Source organism: Notothenia rossii (assembly GCF_949606895.1).
Source record: "Notothenia rossii genome assembly, chromosome: 9".
NCBI lineage: Eukaryota > Metazoa > Chordata > Actinopteri > Perciformes > Nototheniidae > Notothenia > Notothenia rossii.
Genome location: NC_136907.1, coordinates 32,045,913 through 32,070,686, shown reverse-complemented (window position 1 = coordinate 32,070,686; position 24,774 = coordinate 32,045,913). Strand labels below are relative to the sequence as shown.

Genomic DNA, 24,774 nt, shown 5'->3' with positions numbered 1-24,774 from the left:
ATGAGAGGCCTGTAATTTTCATCCTAGGTATAAAGACAAAATGAGAAAAAAAAATCCCGAAAATCACATTGTCAGATTTTTAAAGAATTTATTTGCAAATTATGGTGGAAAATAAGTATTTGGTCAATAACAAACAAGATTTCTGGCTCTCACAGACCTGTAACTTCTTCTTTAAGAGCCTCCTCTGTCCTCCACTTGTTAACTGTATTAATGGCACCTGTTTGAACTCGTTATCAGTATAAACGACACCTGTCCACAACCTCAAACAGTCACACTCTAAACTCCACTATGGCCAAGACCAAAGAGCTTTCAAAGGACACCAGAAACAAAATTGTAGACCTGCACCAGGCTGGGAAGACTGAATCTGCAATAGGTAAGCAGCTTGGTGTGAAGAAATCAACTGTGGGAGCAATTATTAAAAAATGGAAGACATACAAGACCATTGATAATCTCCCTCGATCTGGGGCTCCACGCAAGATCTCACCCCGTGGGGTCAAAATGATCACAAGAACGGTGAGCAAAAATCCCAGAACCACATGGGGGGACCTAGTCAATGACCTGCAGAGAGCTGGGACCAAAGTATTAAAGGCTACCATCAGTAACACACTACGCCGCCAGGGACTCAAATCCTGCAGTGCCAGACGTGTCCCCCTGCTTAAGCCAGTACATGTACAGGCCCGTCTGAAGTTTGCTAGAGAGCATTTGGATGATCCAGAAGAGGATTGGGAGAATGTCATATGGTCAGATGAAACCAAAATAGAACTTTTTGGTAAAAACTCAACTAGATGTGTTTGGAGGAGAAAGAATGCTGAGTTGCATCCAAAGAACACCATACCTACTGTGAAACCTGGGGTGGAAATATCATGCTTTGGGGCTGTTTTTCTGCAAAGGGAACAGGACGACTGATCCGTGTAAAGGAAAGAATGAATGGGGCCATGTGTCATGAGATTTTGAGTGACAACCTCCTTCCATCAGCAAGGGCATTGAAGATGAAACGTGGCTGGGTCTTTCAGCATGACAATGATCCCAAACACACCGCCCGGGCAACGAAGGAGTGGCTTCGTAAGAAGCATTTCAAGGTCCTGGAGTGGCCTAGCTAGTCTCCAGATCTCAACCCCATAGAAAATCTTTGGATGGAGTTGAAAGTCTGTGTTGCCCAGCGACAGCCCCAAAACATCATTGCTCTAGAGGAGATCTGCATGGAGGAATGGGCCAAAATTCCAGCAACAGTGTGTGAAAACCTTGTGAAGACTTACAGAAAACGTTAGACCTCTGTCATTGCCAACAAAGCGTGTATAACAAAGTATTGAGATGGCATCAAGAGCTGCCAGCCGGCAAATTGGTGCTGTGGGAACCAACACACGGGCATCGGTCACGAGGACGTCCCGCACAAACATACGTGGACGTACTCAAGAATGACGCAGGAGCACAAAGTACCAATGAATTGGCCAAATGTATGGAGAACCGGGATGACTGGAAGCGACGATGGAGGGCTCGTCTGAGGACGACCTAGAGAGAGAGATGACATTTTGTTATTGACCAAATACTTATTTTCCACCATAATTTGCAAATAAATTCTTTAAAAATCAGACGATGTGATTTTCTGGATTTTTTTCCTTTTTTCCTTCATTTTGTCTCTCATAGTTGAGGTACACCTAGGATGAAACTTACAGGCCTCCTCTTTTTAAGTGGGAGAACTTGCACAATTGGTGGCTGACTAAATACTTTTTTGCCCCACTGTATATTTACTTGTGTGCGCAAGCGTGACATGCATTGCAGACCGCAAGTTAACCGCAAGTTTACCGTGACTTTCTAATGCTTTAATGCCATTTTTGCCGAGGTTCAAGGCATTGGCTACAGACAAACAGTGCCATTTCTCCCACTAGTTCAAGCCATGTATGTATTGAATGTATGTGTGTATACAGGGGCGCCGTTTACCGACAGGCAAGTGCTTGGAACAGAAGGGGGGCCCCCCAAATAAAGTAGATTAATCCAATCCAACTTTATTTATATAGCACTTTAAAACCTCCAGACCAAAGTGCTGTACAGAGCATTACTTTACTGGCATTGATCCGGACCATTGACCTTGTATACATTCACAAGTGGACCTTTAACAAAAAAGTTTGAGTACCTCTGCTGTAACAAATAAGATTGGCTGCAAAGTTTTCCAGGTCGGATGCGTAAGACTTAAAACAAGACTTTCAAAGGAGGTATAATTAAATTTTGGTTTAGTATTGATAAGTAAACTTGAGTCAAAGACGGCTGCAACTCCACCTCCTCGGCCTGTGCCTCGGGCAATATGAGTATTGATATGGCTGGGTGGAGTGGCTTCATTTATGCTGACATATTCTTCATGTCTCAACCAAGTTTCAGTGAGACAGCATATATCAATATTATAATCTGATATTAAATCATTTACCAATATTGCTTTAGATGCTAGAGATCTTATATTTAAGAGTCCACATTCAATCTTCCTGTTTTGTTTGTTTTGAACTTGTATTAGGTTATTATGTATGACAACTCTATTAGGTTTTACTTTAAATTGTCCTTGGGCAGACACACACACCTTTAATATTGGGTATTTTATTGGAGAGAGCACAGAGAAGCGTGTAAGACTGCGGCGACTCCTCGATTGTATACCCTGGTGTAGCACTAGTCTCTACTTTAACCACAACATACAATCTAATTCTTATTGTACATCTACTATTATGTAATATGCATTATGTTTTTTCCCTGCATTAATGATCAAATCATTACTATAACCCCCAGATTTGAAGATTTAATTTGCTACATTTGATAACGATATATACATTTTTCTTGATTTTGCTTTAATAGTTGATGTATTTGATGTGGATAAATTGTTATGCTATCATATAAATAATACATAATATAATAGATGAACTCTGATGATTGCTAACCAACATCAGGTAGGATTTTCTGTGAAATGGGAAGGGGGAGGGACGGGGTGGCATGGGAAAGGGATTCCCTATATTTTTTCTTTGTCTTTACTTTTTCTTTTTGTATTGTCTATAATTTGTATCTGTATATACGTTTTTCAACAATAAAATGTTGGTCACAAAAAATAACTGATGTCACTGAAAACATGGGAAAGTTAAAAAACCTATCCCTTCACAGGAGATAGATTAGGGCTTAGCCCACACACACACACACACACACACACACACACACACACACACACACACACACACACACACACACACACACACACACACACACACACACACACACACACACACACACAGGAGGCAGATGAAGATGTTTGTAGGGACACAGGAAGACGGGGATCTAATGTCAATGTTTGTCACGCAGGAGAAGTCAAACAATGGTGCTAATTGCCCCCGGACCCTCACTGTTTACTTATCTGGAGCCCAGAGAGGCTGTAGACATGCAGCAGCTGCTCTTCCTGCTGTCTTTACAGTGGAGGAAAGAGACGGTAACAGTTGAAGTTCCACCCTGATGTTTTCACCTTACTGACAGCTAACAGGCTCCAGTGACTGGAGCAGCTGATCAGTAACGCTTCCAAACACAGGCATTAGTTAGAGAGGTTGGAGTCTGCTGCATGCTTCTCCAGTGGTCTATCGTCAGAAGGGTGTAGGCTACAATACACAATTACATTTTTCTAATTCTGAGTTTTATCTTAATCTGGTGATAATAAAGAGATAGATATCCCAAATGTGGATAATTGTTTTGTCACAGCAGTGTTGTCAAGCATTACACGAGTTATCCATCCATCCATCCATCCATCTTCTCCCGCTTATCCGTGGTCGGGTCGCGGAGGTAGCAGTTCCAGCAGAGAGCCCCAAACTTTCTTTTCCCTGGCCACATCAACCAGCTCTGACTGGGGGATCCCAAGGCGCTCCCAGGCCAGAGAAGAGATATAATCCCTCCATCTGGTTCTAGGTCTACCCCTTGGTCTCTTCCCAGCTGGACGTGCCTGGAACACCTCCCTAGGGAGGCGCCCAGGTGGCATCCTAACTAGGTGCCCGAACCACCTCAACTGGCTCCTTTCGACGCGAAGGAGGAGCGGTTAAACTCCGAGTCCCTCCCGGATGACCGAACTTCTCACCTTATCCCTAAGGGAGACACCAGCCACCCTACGGAGAAAACCCATCTCGGCCGCTTGTACCCGCGATCTCGTTCTTTTGGTCATGACCCATCCTTCATGACCATAGGTGAGGGTAGGAACGAAAATGGCGCGGTAGACAGAGAGCTTTGCCTTCTGGCTCAGCTCCCTTTTCGTCACAACGGTGCGGTAAAGAGACTGCAGTACCGCTCCCGCTGCTCCGATTCTCCGACCCATCTCATGCTCCATTGTTCCCCCACTCGAGAACAAGACCCCGAGATACTTGAACTCCTTCACTTGGGGTAAGGACTCATTCCCTACTTGGAGTGGACAGTCCATCGGTTTCCTGCTGAGAACCATGGCCTCAGATTTGGAGGTGCTGATCCTCATCCCAGCCGCTTCACACTCGGTTGCGAACCGATCCAGTGAGTGCTGAAGGTCGCAGACCGATGAAGCCATCAGAACCACATCATCTGCAAAAAGCAGTGGTGCAATCCTTAGTCCACCGAACTGCAGACCCCCTCCCCCACGACTACGCCTCGAAATCCGATCCATGTATATTACAAACAGGATAGGTGACAAAGCGCAGCCCTGGCGGAGGCCAACCCTCACCTGAAATGGTTCCGACTTACTACCGAGGACCCGGACACAGCTCTCGCTTTGGGAGTACAGAGATTGGATGGCCCTGAGTAGAGACCCCCTCACCCCATACTCCCGCAGCACCTCCCACAGTGACTCCCTGGGAACCCGGTCATACGCCTTCTCCAAGTCTACAAAACACATGTAGACTGGATAAGCGTACTCCCAGGCCCCCTCCAGGATCCTTGCGAGAGTAAAAAGCTGATCCGTCGTTCCACGACCAGGACGGAATCCGCATTGTTCCTCCTCAATCTGAGGTTCGACAATCGGCCTGACCCTCCTTTCGAGTACCTTAGAGTAAACTTTCCCGGGGAGGCTGAGTAGTGTGATGCCTCTGTAATTGGCACACACCCTCTGATCCCCCTTTTTGAAAAGGGGAACCACCACCCCGGTCTGCCACTCCTTCAGTACTGTTTCCGAGTTAAACGTATTTAAAAGATAAAAATGAGCATTAGCAGCAAGTATACACAAATTCACAATAGAAAGGACATAATAACTAGAGTATCTAAATAATACACAATATAAAGAAAATATTGAATACAATGTACAATCTCACTAAGCTACAGAGATATATAGAAATATACTATAGACACATATTGGCATTGGATGATATATACATTACAATTGTGCAGAGTGGTACATATTGGTTATAAGCAGGGGTGCACACAACTTTCTCAGTGAGGTACTCAGATGAGTACCTGGAGTCAGTGTTTGGTACTCCAACTTCCGGCTCCCCTCAAAGTTCCCATGAAGCCCTCTGTATCGCGAATGTCAGCGGGTGGGGGTGCTAGTGGAGTATGATGAAGCCCTCTGTATCGCGAATGTCAACGGGGGGGGGGGGGGGTAGTAGTAGAGTGCAGAGCTTCGTGACCACAGAGCGTGTGAACGTTGTGATCAGCTGTTTTAGCGCAGTGCTGCTGTACAGGCCGACGTTAACAGCAGCCCTGTCTGTGCACACGGAGACCAACTCCGTCGTCCGATGATCTAACCGCCTTCTGGAAAAGCTTCACATATACATCGGTACGCAAATGCGCTTTGTGACACAAGTGACGGTACGCATTTCAGATTGTTGCCGCGCATGCGTACCTGCGTACCACTTATGTGCACCCCTGGTTATAAGGGGTTCTTTGATCAAAAGGCATCCCCACCAGTAGATGGCAGTCAGCACGGCCCCAGCTACTCTATGCAGATCTTCTATCTGAATATTCCCAGCTGCTGCTTAACTGTATGATCTGCAGTCTGCCATGTGTCAGAGACATTGAAACATCAGTTGAATCCCTTTACTGTAATGAAGTCTCTAAAGTCTGGAAAATAAATCCATCACCATATCCTAAAATGTAGACGAGATACTGTATTGTCTCATATCTATATACTATCAGAATCAGAAACGGTTTTATTGCCAGGTAGGTTCACACGTACGAGGAATTTGACTTGATGTCATGGTGCATACATAAACATTTAAAAACAATGTTTTAAAAAAAGTACACAGATTGCAAACTATATTAAGAACACTGTAATAAAAATATAGTAATAAAATAAAGCAGTAATTTACATCATTCATGTATTCATTTGTCATTTCTAATAGTGGAACATGTATTTTCTTGCTGTTTAGTATATGGCATTTTGATCAAGATGTAGTCATCAATGAGCAGTTTCTCTATGCTTTTGTTTTGAATGCAGCTTCAGTCACTGGCGGTTTGGGTATTTATTGCAGACAGGTGGAGCAGTGACTGCCCCGGAAAAAATCTTTGTGTTTTATCAGGGAAGTAAAAGCCATGTTCTTTGTTTGGGTTGATCTTCGAAACCTAAGGGAAATAAACACAACAAACTCAATTCTTGGCCAATCAATGAACTATCCTGCGTAAGATTCCTCATCAGATCCCTGCTGCAGTTAGATTTTGAGTTTGTATTTGTTTGTTTTAGTGTTTAGGGACAAATAGCCACGACAGATATACAGTATATTGTCCAGCCTTGGTTTGGCCTCTGTCACAGAATTGTGAGAATGAGTTTGCTGTTTTGACATTATTTTCACATCTTACTGTTTCCTCTGCACTTGTTATGATGTTTGAATGAACCGGTTAATGTATGAACTTCAGTATGCATATGTGGAACATTAGTCTAAAATAATTTAATAATTGTCAAAAGTAGCCTATAGGAAGACAGTTTCTTTAAAGATTAGGTTTTACACTGTGTGAACTTATTACACTACATTTATAAAAAATAAATTGTATTGACAGTAAACACCTCAGATTTAATACAGTAGACAGTAACTATGTACAGCCTATAATGATCATCACACAGCCTATTCTATGTGTGAGGGGTTAGGGTTAGACTAACCCTGACTGTGTGTGTGTGGTTGAAGGGTTGCAGGACGAGTTCAGTGTGCAACCCAGTGATGTGGAGGTGGCAGAGGGGGAACTGGCTGTGTTGAACTGCGCCCCCCCGGTGGGACACCCTGAACCTAATGTGATGTGGAAGAAGGACGGCCTGCGCATCAACAGCGCTGATCACCACTACACTGTAAGCACATTTACATGTTGTGTTGAAACCTGAATAATTTTAAATATGAACCTAGTAACATTTCCAATGCTGCACAAGTTTAAACTGAATATGTTCGATTCACAAAGGGATATCTTGTATTGTCACCCTCACTATGCAGGGTGAAAGAGGGGGAAAACAAACAAACTCTCCCTCCCTTCATTTTCAATTTTTCATATATCTAACTGCATGAATGAAAAATGCCTGTGATTTAGTTTTCTTGAATAATTGTCAAAGGCATACCACTTTGAGACAGTATTTCTAGTTTGTCAATTCTCTGTCAAGTATCATTTTAAACATTTATGCAACGACTCTTGGATGACTCAAATACATCAAATTAAAGACTAAATTAAGCTGTGACATAATTAATCTGTGAAAACTGGTAATGTCGTATGATAGTTAGAGTGGTGAAGCTATAATGATTTTTAAAAGTGGACGCTCCCCGACGGTCGGTTGTTATTGTCAATATTAATATAATAAATATTTATTTTTTAATAGTCACACTCGATTTCGCCGATTTTCTTGTTGCCCCAGCTGGTCGACATCTTTTTCAACCCGTTCAAATCCAGTTTTGGACAGTCTGCCGTGGTTCCATCCCATTTCAAAGTGCTCAAACCCTCGGCGCACACTCAAACTTCCAATCACAGAGCTTGAGGACTATCACAGGGTTTGTCAAGCGAAGCGGAGAGAATACTTAGTTCCGGGTGTAAAATTCTCTAAAGCAACTACTATGAGCTGCTCCGACCCTCGGTCCTGACGGACTCCAACTTGTGTTTATTAATCAAACAAATAAATGAACACAAGGATAATCATGTGTTATTGTTGAGTAAATAACAGTGTGTGGTTTAGAAAAGAATACAAAATTAGAAGGAAAAATCGATGAACCAATACAGATTTCAGTATTCTGAGCCCCTACTCTCCCCATAACTGACGGCAACAAAAGTCCTACATTATTCAATTAAAATAAAGAAGTAAAAACAATAAGTATGGCTTGATATTGAGTAAGAAAAAGGTTGATAAACGCTGTGAGAATGGATCTGCGGAGAGCATTTCGCCGCGATCCCAACTCGTCTATTACCAACGCTCAGGGAGCTCTATGCAAGTCAATGGGACGCCCTGCCCGTTGAAAAAGGACTCTCAAGGGGTACCCTGTGCGTAATAGAGTGAGGGGGAGCAGCCCTGACCGACCGTCAACATGTGACGGGTTGGGAGTGAGAACGTGTTGCTCCAATGGACATGGTACGATCGTCATCAAACTGCACATGTATATCATCGGTTCATGCCTCAACAGGTCTACGTCGAATATAAGGTCCCATTATATTCTGTTTCCATGGAAACGCATCCCACGCTATAAAACACGATGTTGTTGTAACTCAAAGGAAAATGGTCCAAACATCTCCAGACTTCAGACTATCCTTAACGCTCCGGCCCTGAACAGCTCTATGTCATTTATGGGGTGTCATCATAAGCCGTTGCAATGTAAAACACAATAATGCTATAACTTGTATGAACATTTTTCAAAAGTGGTCAAACATCACATGTGTGCTACAGTCCAGCCCTGAAGACCTGTACATGTCAGTTTTGAGATTTTTTTATATGCCGTTGCCATGGCAACACATCCCTCGCCAAAAATCACGAACTTGCTATAATCTCAGTGAACATGCTCCAAACGGCACAACATTTATCATGTTTGGGTATGATGCAGCCCTCAAGACATCTAAGCGTATTATGGGGTGTCATCATATGCCGTTGCCATGGCGACAGATCACTCGCCATCAAACACATTGTTTATGTTACCAAAATTAATTTGGTAATATTATAACTATTTTTTACACATCACTCTTTTGACAAAGTGTCCCTAGTTTAGTTGACATGAGTCAGCAGGAGAACATGGTAAAGGGATGACTCAAAACAAAAATGTGCAACAGATGATCATTTACAGTTTCTGTTCTGAAATCCTGTCTTATATTATGTGCTGAGAGCCAGACTTCTTGTGTGAAGTGCAGTGTGTGATATTGTGTGCCTCCTGTCTGCTCTGCTGTAGGAGCTGAGTGGGAAGCTGATCATCGCTCCTGCAGAGAGGAACCACTCTGGAGCTTATGTGTGTGTGGCCAGAAACACTGCGGGGGTCAGGGAGAGCAGGGCGGCCCGGCTCTCTGTGCTGGGTGAGACAACATGCTCATAACTGTTATTCATGTGCAGTGTGGGATGGTGCAGGGAGGACGTAGCTTTGTAGGCCAACCCAGAAGTTAGCATTGCAACCTCTCCTAGACTAAAAGCAATGGGATTTTTTAACTCCTCTTAGTAAACACACGTTTTTTATACTTACAAGTTTTGATAAGCAGGATAATCTCCACATATTAATACAGCTGTATGAAAGTTGATGCAATCGCCAGTATTAAAAGTCTAACATTAAACACCGCTAAGCCTAAGGCGGTTAAAGTTGGGCATGTGGACATTTAGTAGTCTCTATTAGTCATGCTGCATTTTTTTAAACATAGAAGCTGGCGCCGCCTAATTCTGTACGTATTTTATGTCCTAGAACAAAACCTGAAAATGTAATTAGCTTGTCTTAACCACAGATCTTATTGTAGGCATCTAACCATAAACTAATTCAATAAAACAATTGATTTTAAGACAAGGAAACAGGAAGTGACTTGTTTCCAGTTTTTGGACTCATCCCTGCACCACTCTATACATCACAGTATGATTTATCTCCTCTTTTCTTCTCCAATGCAGCCAAGCCTGTGTTGGTGCTGAGGCCTGTACACGTGTCAGTGAGGACGGGCCAGTCTGCACAGTTCTACTGCAGGGCTAAGGGGGACCCCCCCCCTTCTGTGGCCTGGAGCAGAGAGCAGGGGCCACTGCCCAACGGAAGGTACCCAGACATACACACTCCATTCATAGAGCCAACTCTACACCTGATCAATATGTTCGAATAAATTATTGTTGTATTGTTACGCAGAGCTGACCTCTAGCACTAATAAAGATTTGATAACCTTCCTTTAGCTGGAAGAAGTGGCCTAATAATTGCTCAAAGATTTGGTAGCAAATTCTTGAAAATGTCCTTCACAATTGTGCTATTTCATGTTGTTATATTATGACAAGTTATTTAGCTGATGCTTTTATCCAAAGCAATTTACATACACATCAATACCGGAGCAATTTTGGGGTTAAGTATGTTGCCCAAGGACGCTTTGACACTTGTCTACTGCAGTGGGTGGGATTGAACCTCTGACCCTCTGATTGTTAGATACATGAAATTACCTAAATCATCTGCAAAAATCTAAATGTAAGTTATTGTTAAAGAGATGGCAGTAAGATAATTGCTCTTCTTGTGTGTGCAGGTATCTTATAAACCCAGACCAGACTCTGCAGATCCACTATGTGATAGCTGAGGATGCTGGGAAGTACACCTGCACTGCTGTCAATGATGTGGGGGTGGTCAGTGCCAGCGCACAGCTACTGGTTGAAGGTAAATTATGAGAAATACACTCTGTTATCAGTTTGCCAGCTGACCCAAGGAGTGTGAGTGCTGAGCTTCATTTGTCCACATACCGGAAGATACAGATAGACTGGGGTCTCTTATTTGAGCTACACCTACATCTCTACAGGTGCAACAAACTGCTTGTAGTTAATAAGGCATTAGGAGTAGAAACACACCTCAGCCATTCCTCTGGCAAGATTCAGGCTAATGTTAGTTTCTAACGGATACAAGAAGATCTGTATACAGAGCACCTTAATAGGTTAAATCATTTTAACAGAAGAGCCCCAGCTTGTATGGGACCCTCTAAGAATGCAGTCTTGTAGTAACAGCTGGTTATATTTGTATTCTTATTATTAAATAAAGGAGCCATATAAACTAATGAAGTTTTAGTACGTTTGACTGAAAGATGATCCACATAACCTGCATAAAAGTTACACAAATCTACTGAAATCTGTGTGCATTATACAAATAATATACACAGCCTTCATTCAGTTGTATGGAAAATCCCTACAACAGTTTCATACTGCACATGTACCACTGACACCAAGCTGGAATATAAACTGACACTTTTTCCTTGCAGATTATGTGTATGAGTATTTTGCATTATGCCTTATTTAGAATCAACCTGAGGACAAAACTAATAAAATGTTAATATGTTGTGACCCATTAGTTACCAACTACAGAGATACTAACCATCAACTCTGCTTTCAAATGCAATGAGTAATACAAGTCCTGACCTGTGTATCCATTCTTTTAAATAATAACAAAATACCAATAAATAAACCTGTGTTTCCAGATGCTAGCAGCACTACACAGAGAGACCTGCACAAAGAGCTGTCGGCCCTGCGAGTGGCCCTGGAGAACGTCAGCATTGTGACCCCTGGCTCTAACATATCACAAGTGCAGTGGAAGGTAGGGGCCAGCTAACTCAAATAATTTCAGAGAGAGCGTGAATATTTCAGGTTTATGATCCATGTTGTGTTTTCTGAGCAGCTGCAGTCCCTCCCCGCCCAGCCTCATTACCTGGACGGCTTTGAGGTTCTGTACCGCTCTCTGCTGCCTGCCAGCTCCGACTGGGTGGCAAACAAAGTGACCGTGCCCAGCTTCCAGGCCCAGGTGGGGCCCTTAAAGAGAGGCTACAAGTACGAGTTCAAAGTGCGTCCCTACGGCAGCAGCTTGTACGGGAGGGAGAGCAACACGCGGCACCTCAGAGTCCCTGAGACAGGTAGGAAATTAACGGATTTCAGAATATCTGTGTCCTTTATAATGCTTTTTACCCTCCTGTTGTGTTCGGGTCAAATGTGACAGATCTGCTACTTTCATCAATCATAAACATTTAGTTTTACATTCCATTGCCTCATGATATCCTTCACAGTAAACATTGGAAAATATAAAATTGCTGATCAGCACTCTCATTTAATCTTGAGATATCTTCCTGGTCAGAAATAGAATGGGTGACCCTAGAATGTTCATCCATCAGAAAGTACACATCCAAGAACATTTTTATTTTAGAATACATTTTCAGTGTCTCTTCTTTGTATAATCACTGCAGTTACTCATGTAGAGGCTAAGCCAACACTTTAAGCCTCTGAGGATCTGCTATGTTGGCGTAATTGACGCACACAAAGTTTGATAGGTGAATACAAGTTTGATACAAAGTTTCCAATTAAATACATTCCATTTATTTCCTGTTCACTGGTATCCATTTAACTTGCTTCATTTTCTCATTCACCATACACGATATTACGGTTCACACAATACCTTTTGCAAATGTTTGTAATCCCGTGTTTGTGTGCGTTCTCCGTGTGTGGTCAAAAATTGTATGGACTTCCGGCGGAACCTCTAACCACAAACATAGGTTCCTACTTTTATACCCAGTGTTAATTGGCTCCTACAAACCAGTAGTCTGTTTACAGATTAAAGGGGTGTTAAATGATTAATGGTTTTTGTTTTAATGTAAGAGCGGTTAAAACAGACCGGTCAAATTTGACCAGGAACACCAAAGAAAGGGGGGGAATCGAACTCGACAGGAGGGTTAAATGTGTTGAACTTAAATACCCAGTCCAGCGTTTGGAAGATAACAGTGGACTCGTCTCCTCTGTATGCAGTGCCCGGGGCCTCTCCAGTGTCTGTGTCCATCACAGTGAGCCATGAGCAGAACAACACCATCCATGTGAGCTGGGAGCCCCCTCCTCATGAAACACACAACGGGATCATCCAGGGGTACCAGGTACACATACACTATATTATTATCAAGGAAAGATAATAATCCCCTTCAATATACCAACGTGCTACTCTAATGATGCAAACTGTTTTCCAGGTGTGGTGTGTGGAGTCTGAGGAGCAGCAGAACCAAAACTGGACGGTGGACAGTGGTCACCACACTCTTGAAATCTCCACTCTCAAACCAGGGAGACGGTATTGGATCACCATAGCAGCGGCCAACGGAGCTGGAGTAGGAATGCTGAGCGACCCTCATGGGTTTGTCATCAGTGAGTGAAAGGAATATCTATCTGTTCATTTATGAAGGACAATTTGAGATAAAGTCTGCACTGAAAAACCTGAAATGTTGACATTAGTTAAATGTATTATGTCAACAGATTTCACATACATATATTAGGGTAGTTGAAAGCAATAATATTACGTTTAAATAAAGGATATTAGGTCCCTACCTAACTTAATACATTTTCCATTTTCACACATTGATGTGTAACAAAATACATTGAATTAAAGTCAACGGTTCCGTTTTGTTCAGTGTGTGTCTACAGTGTGCAGTGTAAGCACATTACAGAGGAGAAGTTATCATGACCTCAGATCTGATTATTCTGCTCCTGTTTGTCTCAGACCCACAGATAGGGGCCCCCACTGGGTCAGACAGCGACAGAGGGGAGCTGTCTGAGGTCCTGGCCCTGCTCCAGGACCCTGTGTTGATCGGCAGCGTCGGCGCCCTCCTGTGGTTCCTCCTGATGGTTGCAGCTGTGTACCTCTTCAAACGCCACGGCAAGACAGGGCAGCTGATCCCAGGACACGGCCGGTTCAAAGGTGTGTTCACACAACTTTCAGATGACAGTTTATCATCAGCGCTCTGCCCAGTTAAAACGATGTGTCTCCAAATGTGGTGATTTTGAGAGGCTGAAGGATGAGGGTTTCCTTCATGTGTTTCTCTAAATGAAGCCCCTTGGATCAGCTGGAAAATGAATTGACGCAAAGATGAAACAAGGATGTTTTTACAGTATGAGACTTCTGACAGATAGGTGGCTCTTACAGGACAGAGCTACAACACTATGATGACCCTATAGAAGTTGATGCATTGCTGTATATTAAATTACCCAACAGTATATAAAGGACTTCAAATGAGCACAACCCTTTGCTGAACATACTTAAACTAATACACTTTCAATGACCTCTCATTCTGTATGTTTATGTTTTTTTTTTCTTCTTCTTCTTAGGTTTGCACAGGCTGGCCGGTGAAGATCTCATCATAAAACACAGGTACAGAGGAAACATGGTAGAGGTTGGGGAGTATACATTTGTAAAATGTTAAGTGCAAAATGGAATCAGAATGGAATCATTACAATACATATCAAATCCTGAAATAAATCTGCCTTATGATCAAAGTACAGTAAAACAGTTATCCTAATAGTTTCAGTTCAGATTGGAAGACTACTCATAACTAATTTGACTAGAACGTTATAAATAATGATGAAACGTTGGAATCCTATCCTCCTCCTGCTTCCTCTACAGGATGGCAGCCCCAGACTCCCCCTGGACCTCTGGAGGCTGGAGACCTGCCTTCAGCCAGAAGTACCAGGACCTGTGGGCCCAGGGTCAGAAACATCCAGGCATCAGGGGCGCCAGTGAGTATTCATGGACACACATGAAGAGTGTTGAAACCTTTAGACCTGTCCTATCATACATGATGAACTGCTCTGCATGCTAGTCTGTCCATGTAAGAGAGACTCTGCTGCAAACCAACCCTAACCACAACCAGAGTGATATTGTCTGAATAAGACACGGAACATAAAGCAAGGAAAGGAGTCGACAAGAGAAGGAGAGAGCTACACTATAGACAAAACCCTGGAATAGTTATTTAATGCACAGACTGAAACGTCTTCAAATGAATGGCACAATCTGTTTTTCTTCAGGTGAACAAGTTCAGTCATTTATAAACTGCTAACAAGCTGTTGACAGTATCAGTACTCTGGCAGTCACTTTCATTGTTTCAGAGTCATTAGAAGCTATTTTCTTCACACTCGGCTCACTTATGTATACAGTATGTGCTTGAGCAGTACTAACATGTGATTAGATATACAACAGGTTGCAACTGGGATAGATAATTTCATTGTTACTGAATTCAATAAGTGAACTGTTATTAAATTGTCTGCAGTTAAAAAATTTAATAATAATAATCTGCCGATCTGTGGTAGCAACATAAAGCCTATATTTATAAGATTATTTGGTCACCATGGTTACACTTATTCATATCAGCATGTGCGTGTGTTGAGATTGTGTCTAGTTAACTAAAGTGGTTACTCTTTATAGTAACTATATTCTCCTAATGCACAAAATGCCAACTTCTAACAGTGTGTTCATGTTTACGATGTCCAGCTCCCGTCTTTACTCATAACTCTTAAAAGAACATGTTTCTGTTCATCCTATTGTTCCAGTAATGCACTTCATGACTGTCAAGCAGTTGATGTCCTTGTAAAGCAGATGATGCAGGATGACATCATCAAACCTGTCATTAGGTCACCTGTCAGTCCGTATGAATAATTTCTCTGCATTCGTTAGTAATAAGCTATTGTGGACACAGAACCAGAACAAAAGGATATTAGTGTGTCTCCAAATGAACTAGACCAGGGGTTCCCAAACTTTTTCAGCATGAGACCCAAAACAGAAATGTTGTGGTCCTAAGGGACCCAAGCTCAAAAAATGTCATGATTATCCATAATATCTACAGTTATAAACAAAGAATGCAACACACCATGAATTTAAAATGTAAATGAAAATATTTATTTAATTATAAAAGTGCTTTGCAGCAATTAGGTTTCTCACCATAAAAACCTTCCCTTTGAGCTTGCCCAGAGAAAAAATAAGGATCAAAGCAGAAAGACGAAACATGGGAAGTGCAGTCAAGTATATACAGTACAAATCAAATTTAAATGATACAATTATCAAAAGTGCAATATTAAGTTTGTCGCTAGCTCAAAAACTATGTACACACCATTTTAAAGTATCTTAAATGAACAAAGAACAAACATGTTGTAAACAGAAAGGGACAAAACACTAACTATAGGAAGTGCAGTATAAAGTACATCACAGGTGAAACCACATTTAAATTATCAGAAGTGCAACATTAAGTTTGTCACTAGATCAAAAACTATGTACACACCCTTTTAAATGAACAGAGGTGTTGTAAAACACTCTGAGAGACAAAAAACTCCAACACTTGGCAACTGATTAACTTTTTTTTTCTGGAGGCTGACTTGATAGGATGCCCTCAGTGCCCCTCTGTTCCCTTTGAATGCCTGAAAATAACAGAGAAGATATTATCATTAACATTGCTGGGTTATTGGGTGATTTTTAATACCAGCCGGCGTACGCTGTATACCCAATGTGGACCTGGCAACCGCATTTATAGCGCATTACATTACATGTTACTTGTTAGACGCTTTTATCTAAAGCGACTACATACTCAATACTGTTGGGAATCCCCACAGTATTGATTTTGACAGGGTTGTTGCACAAAAGATCCAAGCGCGCACAGAAGAAATCTGAGAGCAGACATTTCACGAGCGAACGCACAGAAACAGCCTGAGTGCGAGGAGAAGGTTTTAAACTGGAACACAGGAAATCTGTAAGCAGAAATATATCTGAGTGCAAGCGTACAGTTTGAGCAGAAGCGGAGCAAATCTAAGCGCAAGCAGGCACTATTTGAGTGTGAGGACAGGGTTTGAGGGAAATAAATACATATTCTGAACGTGAAATCAATAAAGTATGCTCTCAAATTTAAAGACCACGCTCTTGAATAAAGATAGGGAATAACCCCCATATGTATTCCTATGTGCATCACACTGCAGCAGTCACGTCCGTGCGGCTGATACTTTCTCTCGCTTTCCTTCTCATACTACCTGTCACTTTCCCTCTAATCTTCCTGTGGTTATTGTTTCTCTGTTTTTCTCCCGGCCGTTTTAAAAACATTTCAGGCTAGTAAAAGTTGAAACACCGCTCTATGCCGCTGCAGAATGAAGTGGACTCGCGGGAGCGGGTAGAGGACGCGCGAGAGCGCGCAGCTGGCGGTCCGCTCAGTCTGCATTTCATCCAACTTTGCATTAACGAAACAATTTCACAACAGACCCTGACAAACTCACAAAAACTAAAAACAAATGATTAAAATGAGTGACTTACTTTTCCGCCGTCAAAACACTGCTTCTTGAAAGATCTTCTTTGCAGATGAAAAAATCCTTCGATTTGTCCCGATGCAGAGGATGTTTTGTTTGAAGATGCCGGTCCAATTTGTTCATTTTCAAGCTTTCGTTACTGAGCACCTCTCCACATAAAACACACTGAGGCCGCTCCTCTCCATTTCTAACAGCTTTTGTGAAGCCAACGTTTAAAAACTCCTCTTTGTATCGTATTTTTGCCATCATGTACGATCGGGATTAATCAACAGACAATAAACAATAAACAGACAGCGCGAAAACTTTCGCGGGGGACGCGTCAGAGCTGATACAAATACAATCTTTTATTTTTAGTTTACTTTTATTTAGAAAATTAAATCATTCAATATACAATGCTATATTGCATAATTTCATTTTCAAAATAAAATACAAAAATTATAAAACAATTGTATTTGCAACGCAGCCATCAGCTCTGACGCTGTGTATTTGTAGCAATGCATTTAACTGGCGACCCAATCAAAACGGATCCGCGACCCATTTTGGGTCGCGACCCTGAGTTTGGGAAAGGCTGAACTAGAGACATGAAAGACACGATGAGACTATCGCCCTCTCACTATTTCAGCCTCTCTGATAAATATGCTGCTGAATGTTTGGACGTATTCATTTGTGTTTCTTTAGGCCTGCCAGTCTCCTGGAAGGACCCCCGCAACATGGACTCAGCGGTCCCTATCGTGACGGACAGCTGTGGCGTTTACGGCACTTTCTACGTGGACCTGATGGGAAATGGTCTGAAGACCTTTAACAGTCCTGGAAGCCGCCCTAAGGCTCCTCACGGTGTCCCCCTTCAGCAGGGGGAGACCATCCAGATCTTCTCTCAGCCCCTCGCAAAGAGCGCATCCCTGGGGAGCCACGAGGCGTTGTCATGGAAACAGGCTATACGCCCCCAGCCCAGGATGGGGGTGCTGAGGGAAAAAACCCACAGCAAGCAAGGTGCATAGTTGAGATTGTGATGTTAACACCACAACTATATTTGTTCTTCCTTTCATTGTCCCTCTTTGTGTGTCTCTGCACACGTTGTCTTCTGAGTGTTGTGAATGATGTCAATGCAGAAAGTAAGACAGCTTTGCTTCAAATGTTTGACATTGTATCAACCAGGGCTGCACTATTGAAACCACCATATTACACTATCCAATATTTAAAGGGGAACTGTTTGGAGGTTTCCCTCTCCTGTAGTGTGTTCTTAGGTGTTCATTCATGTGAATGGTCTGCAAAGGCTAAAATCCCTGTGTCCAGAGGGAGTTTTTCTCAGGGAACTTAGTGACATCACTATGTTACACTCACGCTTCTATTGGCTAGCGCTCCGACACATTGTACGTGATAAAAAAAGAAGAAGCTGAAATGCGTCTGTGATTTCCTTGTTGACCCCAGAGCTGCATGCAGTGAACAGTGCCCCTCTCGCGCCCAGCAGGAACCAGGCCTGCCCCTCCAGTGTGTTCAGACAGAGGCTCAGTCACATCCCAGCAGCCCGGCACGGTACCACACAACACAGTTTATAGCACTCCTTACTCCAGCATCTTTGTGAATTTGTGATCTTGATTTTGTATTTATAATTAAGTTAGAACGTGTACTTTAACACAATTTGATTTTAGTAGTTGAATTATTGGCGACTGGTTATAAGTAGGCATATGTTATTTTTGTCTAGGGGGGCATCCAGAGTGGGATAAAGCTGCTGGCTGTCCTCGACTGCTGCATTACTCTGCATCCTTACACCTGATGGACATGCTGCCCCCCCCACCACCAATGCCACTAGAGGACACCATGGACTCACACAGCCTCAGCTCAGAAGAAGGGTAAGAGACTCACACAGCACAGACGGAGGGGCGGGGGGGAAGAGACATTTCTGATGCATCTCTAATCCTCTAGCAGCCACAGGGGTCATCATGCTGGTCCCAAAGAGCAGGAGTGTGATAGAAGGATACAGTCATCAGGGAAATCTGATTGGTCATTGTTGCATTCCAAAACAGTAAAGTTATAAAGAAAGAGCTGTCTGCCATGTTTAAAACAAGTCTGGGGTCTCCATGCCTTATTGGTCAGAGATGACCTCAACGTCCTTCCTTACAGTATGTTTGTTTCCTTTTAGTGGCCCAAGAATTGACCTCACTTTAGTGGGAACACACAATATGGACAAAAAGCAAGTAAGAAAAGAGACTGGAGGTAGATGACCGAGAGCCTAATGTTTATTGGAGCTAACGGAGGAAATGAGAAATGCCAAGCATAGGATGTCAGGAAGTCTAAATATACAAGAATAGTTGAGGAACAAAATGGCCTGCAATGGTCTGGTCTCTTTACTTACGTAACATAGTGACATCACTATGTAACAATTGAACTGCTTTTGGCTCTAACACATTGTCTATGATATTCTAAGGGGGCGAGACATCTCTAAGTGGTTGACCAATCACAACAGAGCTGGACAGGGTGAAAAGAGGTGCTGCAGCACAGGCAGTATGAGAAAGAGAAAGAGCTTTCTGAACATGAAAGCATGGAGACGTGGTCCCGTAGAGACGTTAATAGGCCCAACATCATGAGTCCAAAACGCACAGAGCAGATGGAACAAACGCTTTGTGTTGTTTGACTGTTTCCTATTATATGTGTATTTCTTGTTGAACAGGGCAAGTGATTCCTGTTTCTACACAGTTCAGTGTGTTATTTATGTTCTTCCCAGAAATCTTTCCTTACTGACTGAGAGGCTGAGTCAGGACACTCAGCCTCTCAGTCAGTAAGGGGAGATTACTGGGAGCTGCTTCAAGTTTTATTTTATTTTTAGCTTTTAAGGAAAGTATTTCGATTTTTGAATTGCAGTTAACTCGTGTGTGTATGATCTCCAGCTCCAGTCATTCTACGAATCTATCAGTGGACTTGGGCTCTCTCCAGTCAGTGTGTGATGCGTCCTGCCGCTGTGGGCAGCCCCCCCCCACCAACAACAGCTGCCCCTCCTACAGCCACCTGTCTACTGCATCATACTCCAGGTCAATGGATGAGGAGCAGGGGGGCACGCTGACAGCAGAGGAGGCTACACAGTATCTGGAGCTCAGCCCCAAACCTGAGAGGAGCAGGTAGATAACAGCTCGCTGACCCCAGCACATGATAATACAAATCATATGATTCAGGCGAGGAACGTTTATTAATATAGCACCTTTCAACATAAGGCCATCCAAAGTGCTTTACAAATATGAAAACATTAAGAGCAGAAATTGTACTGCGGAATCATTTAAAAACAGTCATTAAAAAGTAAAAATAACAACATTTAATACTGTGCACTACATGTAGAGATCTGTACATGCCCCCCCCCGTCTGTCAACAGTGCTCTACCTCAGCAGCGTCCCTCTCTGTCGAACCCCTTCTCCCCCACCCTGGGCTACATCTATGAGCGTGTCCACTCCCCTCAGATGGAGGAGGACCCCCCCACCCATGAGCCTGAGGTCCCAACGATGGGCCTGCGCCGCGCCCGCCTGCAGAGCCCCCCGCCCCCCTCCTCCTGCTGCAGCGAGGGGGACGGCTCCCTGTGGAACACCTGGAGCTCGGTGACGGGCAGCAGCCTGGCCAGCGCCCGCAGCAGCTTCATCAGCTCCGTGGACAGCTGCTGCACCGAGGACAGCGCCACCTTCAGACGCCTGCTGGCCGCTACAGCCGGGAGCATGGGCGGAACCTCGCTGTCAGGTGAGCCCTGACGGGGGGAAAACACTCTGAACACTGACCGATCACACACACACACACACACACACACACACACACACACACACACACACACACACACACACACACACACACACACACACACACACACACACACACACACACACACACACACACACACACACACACACACCGGTTCCTCAACAAGCTATACTCAGCCAGGAGAACCAGATGTGATTGTTTCCATTTTGACAGCAGAGCACTCAGTGTGGCTCATTGTTTTGGATCAGAATCGAGTTATTGCCAATATGGTTTACACATACAAGGAATTAGCTTTGTTGTATGGTGGTGCAAACATAAACAACATAAGGGAATACGTTGTAAGAGACGGTAAAAAAATATAACAATTATAAAAAGAAAATATTTGTGAAAAAAGATTTAGCATTAAAAAAGTAAAAGACAAGTATTTAGACCAACTTTAAATATAAAAAGTATTACAATGAATATATGACAAACTACAGTGTGTTTTATTTGAAAGTGGAGGGTTGTGCAAAAACATATTCAGAGAGATGAACATGGATCACAGTAAAATAAAACTAAAAAAGGAAAGGCACAAGAGCCTGTAGTGGAATGTACATCTCTCCACTAGATGGAGCCCTCTGTCAGTCTGACTGCTTGGAGCTGCAGGCCAAACAGTGGCAGCCAGTACACCTGTCAAACTGAACCATGGAACTCAAGACATGTGTTTGTTTTAAGAGTATTTTGAAGTTCAACATTAAAAATGAAAAACATATTTTGGATGTTAATAGGAGAGTGTACATGTCACTGTTTGTCAGTGTGTGTGCATGTGTCTGTTGCTGTCAGAAACAAAGACATTAAGTCTAATATCTGAGATGTCACCAGGCAATTACTTAGCTGGTTTCATGAAATCACATCTCAGGATGAGTCAACTCGCCCCATGACACCTCATCAGTCACTCTGCTCTCCATCTGCAGGCAGCCTCACTCTCTTGTGGCTGTTTCCACAGATTCAGATAAGAGGAAACTACACTAGCTTCTTCACCTGCTAATGGCCACTAGCTTCCCCAGAGCTGTGGTCATTGTTCATCTTCAGAATGTGTAGAATATAAGCATCAAATCAAGAATGAAGTCATCCATCCATGTGACTACATGTTTAGTGTCACATGGAGACTTAAAAGGCCTTCATTTTTCCCCTCAGGATCTTTCTGGTAGTATTCTTATTGAATACAGGTTACTTTTTTAGGAATAGAATATATTCAGCTTCACATCTACCATTTAAGTATCCACTCTAGTTAAATGATACTTATGTAAAGACCCCGTTTCAAGGATAAGCAGACTGTGGACTAATCATGTGAAAAGAGGGGAGCAGCAGGAGCAGGCCTTTTTCAGATTAGAACACTCACATAAAACACTTCAGCTTAGAATAACTGTTATTATTCCCAGACAGCTACCTTTTCGAAGGTCTTTGAAGTATCAGAATGCCTTCAGAATGCAGAATATGGCTGTTGTGAAAGGCAATGGTGGCTTTGTTGCCTTAAACATTTTAGAGTAGCTTTATTTTCAGTGACTGACAGCTGGTTCAAAGAAGCTATTTTGTCCTCAGAGAATCAGCGTGACACAAGGTGCTGCTCTGAGTCGAGGGGCTTTCTGTATTAATATAACCCCTCCACTCCATATTGAAATGTTTGTCAACATGTGCTCCTCTCCTGTGTTCAGGCTTCTCCCCACCGGCCTCTCCCCTCAGCGCCGTCTACCCGTCGTTCTGTGAGGGCGACTCGGCGGAGCTGGAGCCGGTCCCTGCGTGGGAGTGGAACCTGGCCTGGGTGGAGGAGATGGAGGCTCAGTACAGAGCTCACTATCCTGCCAGGAGCTCCAAACCCTTTGACAGTTAGGCATCAGAGGAAAAGATGCAACATGACTGCATTTTGAGAACTTCACAAACACCTCACAGCGATGCCAGAACAGCAAGACAAGAAGAAATGATGGATGATCTTCATTTATTTATCTGAGAGGGCTGGAATTGAAAGGTTGAAATACTACAGGGTTTGATAGCGTTCTCCCTGTCAATAATAGTTACATGTCTGGATTTCAAATATAATTGGAGCAAACTCCTTGATGTTTGAGATACTTCTGTTTGTCTGTAATAGTTTTACCTCAGGGCAGTCCGACTACTGTTTGCATCCTCCAAATGACTTCCATTGAGGCTCTAAAGTTTTCTTTCCGCTCATTAGAGGGTAATGAGACACTTCCCCTGGGCTCTTCTCACCCAGTGTGTTTGAAAAGGCCAGAGACACAGAGACAGGATGGAGACGGAGAACCCAGTCATTAGCAGCGCTGCACACTTCCTCACACACATGTTTGTTTCTTATTTTCCTCCAAGATTTCATTTGGGCTGGAGTCCTACCAAATGATCACTTCTGTATATTCAGCATACTCAACACATGTTATACAAAGAACTTAATCACATTCTAAATCCTGTTGTCTCTTACAGTTTATTACATTCTGGGAATTATTTTATATTTGAAGATTGTTTTGTACTTTATACGCTCTGTCCTTTTTCTATTTTACAAAAAGTTTGTATAATACAAAACATTATAGCAGGATAGCAGATGTAGCAAAAGTTATTTGTAAAAATAGTTCAAAATGAATTGAACTAAGTGGAGGTGTAACTTTAAATCTTACTTTAGGAAGCATTCCACAGTATGCTCGATGATTTATTTTGTTCTCGTAACAAATGTGTTTTATTATTTAGAAAAACATGTTAGAATTGATTGATATCAGGTTTTATATGTTACATGTAATGTTTCAGTGAGCTGAAACCTGTGACATTGATACTGTCTCTTATGTTATTATTTGTATTGTTATTAAAAACACCCACGTATACACATCAAATGCTAGTGGGACATTTGATCTAGAAACTCCTCCATACAGGAAGTGTTCACAGTTTCTCACAGGGACACGTTGACATTTCAGTGCTTCACTGGTTCAACATATGAGGGGGGGGGGGGGGTTCCGACATGAACCCCCTGCTGTTTCTAATGGCTGTGTAACAGGAAGGTGATGTTTATAACTCATCTGTTTGGCTTGAGTAACCAACACCAACAATGCTGCTGCAGCTGATCATTGCAAACCCGTTGAAGAGAATAATTAACACTAAATGTCTGTGTTTGTTCAGGAAGGTGTGGTTTTTTACTTTGAAAGGTTAAAAATGATGTTTTTCCTTAAAAAAAAACCTGGGATTTAATGTAGCCTAGTTTAGTCTGTTTAAAGCAGATTATTTGCACACGCTTCAGTCAGTCAAACCTCACAGGAGTTGGATGAGTATTAGGGAGGAAGAGCTTTGCAGACTGATACACATTTTAATATGTATGTAAGATAATATGATTTACTCAATCACTTTGTGTGCAGCTGCAAAGCACGACATGCATTTTGAAGTAATCCCTGGCCTGTATCTGGGCTGGGGGTCAAATGAGACTGTTGAGCTAAGAAGTGCTTTGCTGTCTGTTTCAGTTATTGCTGCTCAGGAACAGCCATATTAGTTATATTCCAGGTATTAAAAACAGCCCAAGTTAACAAACACATAGGAACGAGTCTCAGGGTTAATTTGTTATTTCCTTCTCAGAAGAGGGACAAGCTTTTTCTGCTTCAAAAATATGCAATAATTAAGATTTCTTTCATGTCTTTACTCTCTGAGAATTTCATTTAGAAGATTAATCAGACTGCTTCTCTAGCAGTTATTTTCAGATGAAGTCAAGCAGACCTGCAAAAAGTAGTCAAAGCAGGCTAAAATGATGAATAATGAAAACAGCGCAGGCTTTGTTAAGCACAGGAATCAAGCTTTAAACTCTGCTCATTTATCTGAAGGAGCCATATTTACCCTATATGCAACGCAGCAAGTAGTGGATTACATGT

The 24,774-nt window shown here is 42.6% G+C and overlaps 1 protein-coding gene across 2 annotated transcripts in view; it reads left to right on the top strand.

Annotated features, from left to right (window-relative positions):
• Nucleotides 1-23,754, top strand: part of robo4 (roundabout, axon guidance receptor, homolog 4) — a 37,997-nt gene extending 14,243 nt beyond the window's left edge. For both annotated transcript variants that reach the window (XM_079651641.1, XM_079651642.1), the window contains exons 3-19: nucleotides 7,086-7,243; nucleotides 9,306-9,426; nucleotides 10,001-10,139; nucleotides 10,609-10,736; nucleotides 11,545-11,660; nucleotides 11,742-11,973; nucleotides 12,857-12,978; nucleotides 13,069-13,240; nucleotides 13,593-13,790; nucleotides 14,198-14,240; nucleotides 14,493-14,605; nucleotides 17,828-18,139; nucleotides 18,578-18,682; nucleotides 18,852-18,999; nucleotides 20,035-20,262; nucleotides 20,511-20,866; nucleotides 22,579-23,754. In XM_079651641.1, coding sequence (XP_079507767.1) covers nucleotides 7,086-7,243; nucleotides 9,306-9,426; nucleotides 10,001-10,139; nucleotides 10,609-10,736; nucleotides 11,545-11,660; nucleotides 11,742-11,973; nucleotides 12,857-12,978; nucleotides 13,069-13,240; nucleotides 13,593-13,790; nucleotides 14,198-14,240; nucleotides 14,493-14,605; nucleotides 17,828-18,139; nucleotides 18,578-18,682; nucleotides 18,852-18,999; nucleotides 20,035-20,262; nucleotides 20,511-20,866; nucleotides 22,579-22,754 — 2,867 coding nt within the window. In that variant the 3' untranslated portion in view covers nucleotides 22,755-23,754. The remainder of the gene's footprint in view (nucleotides 1-7,085; nucleotides 7,244-9,305; nucleotides 9,427-10,000; nucleotides 10,140-10,608; nucleotides 10,737-11,544; nucleotides 11,661-11,741; nucleotides 11,974-12,856; nucleotides 12,979-13,068; nucleotides 13,241-13,592; nucleotides 13,791-14,197; nucleotides 14,241-14,492; nucleotides 14,606-17,827; nucleotides 18,140-18,577; nucleotides 18,683-18,851; nucleotides 19,000-20,034; nucleotides 20,263-20,510; nucleotides 20,867-22,578) is intronic.
• Nucleotides 23,755-24,774: the final 1,020 nt, after the last annotated feature.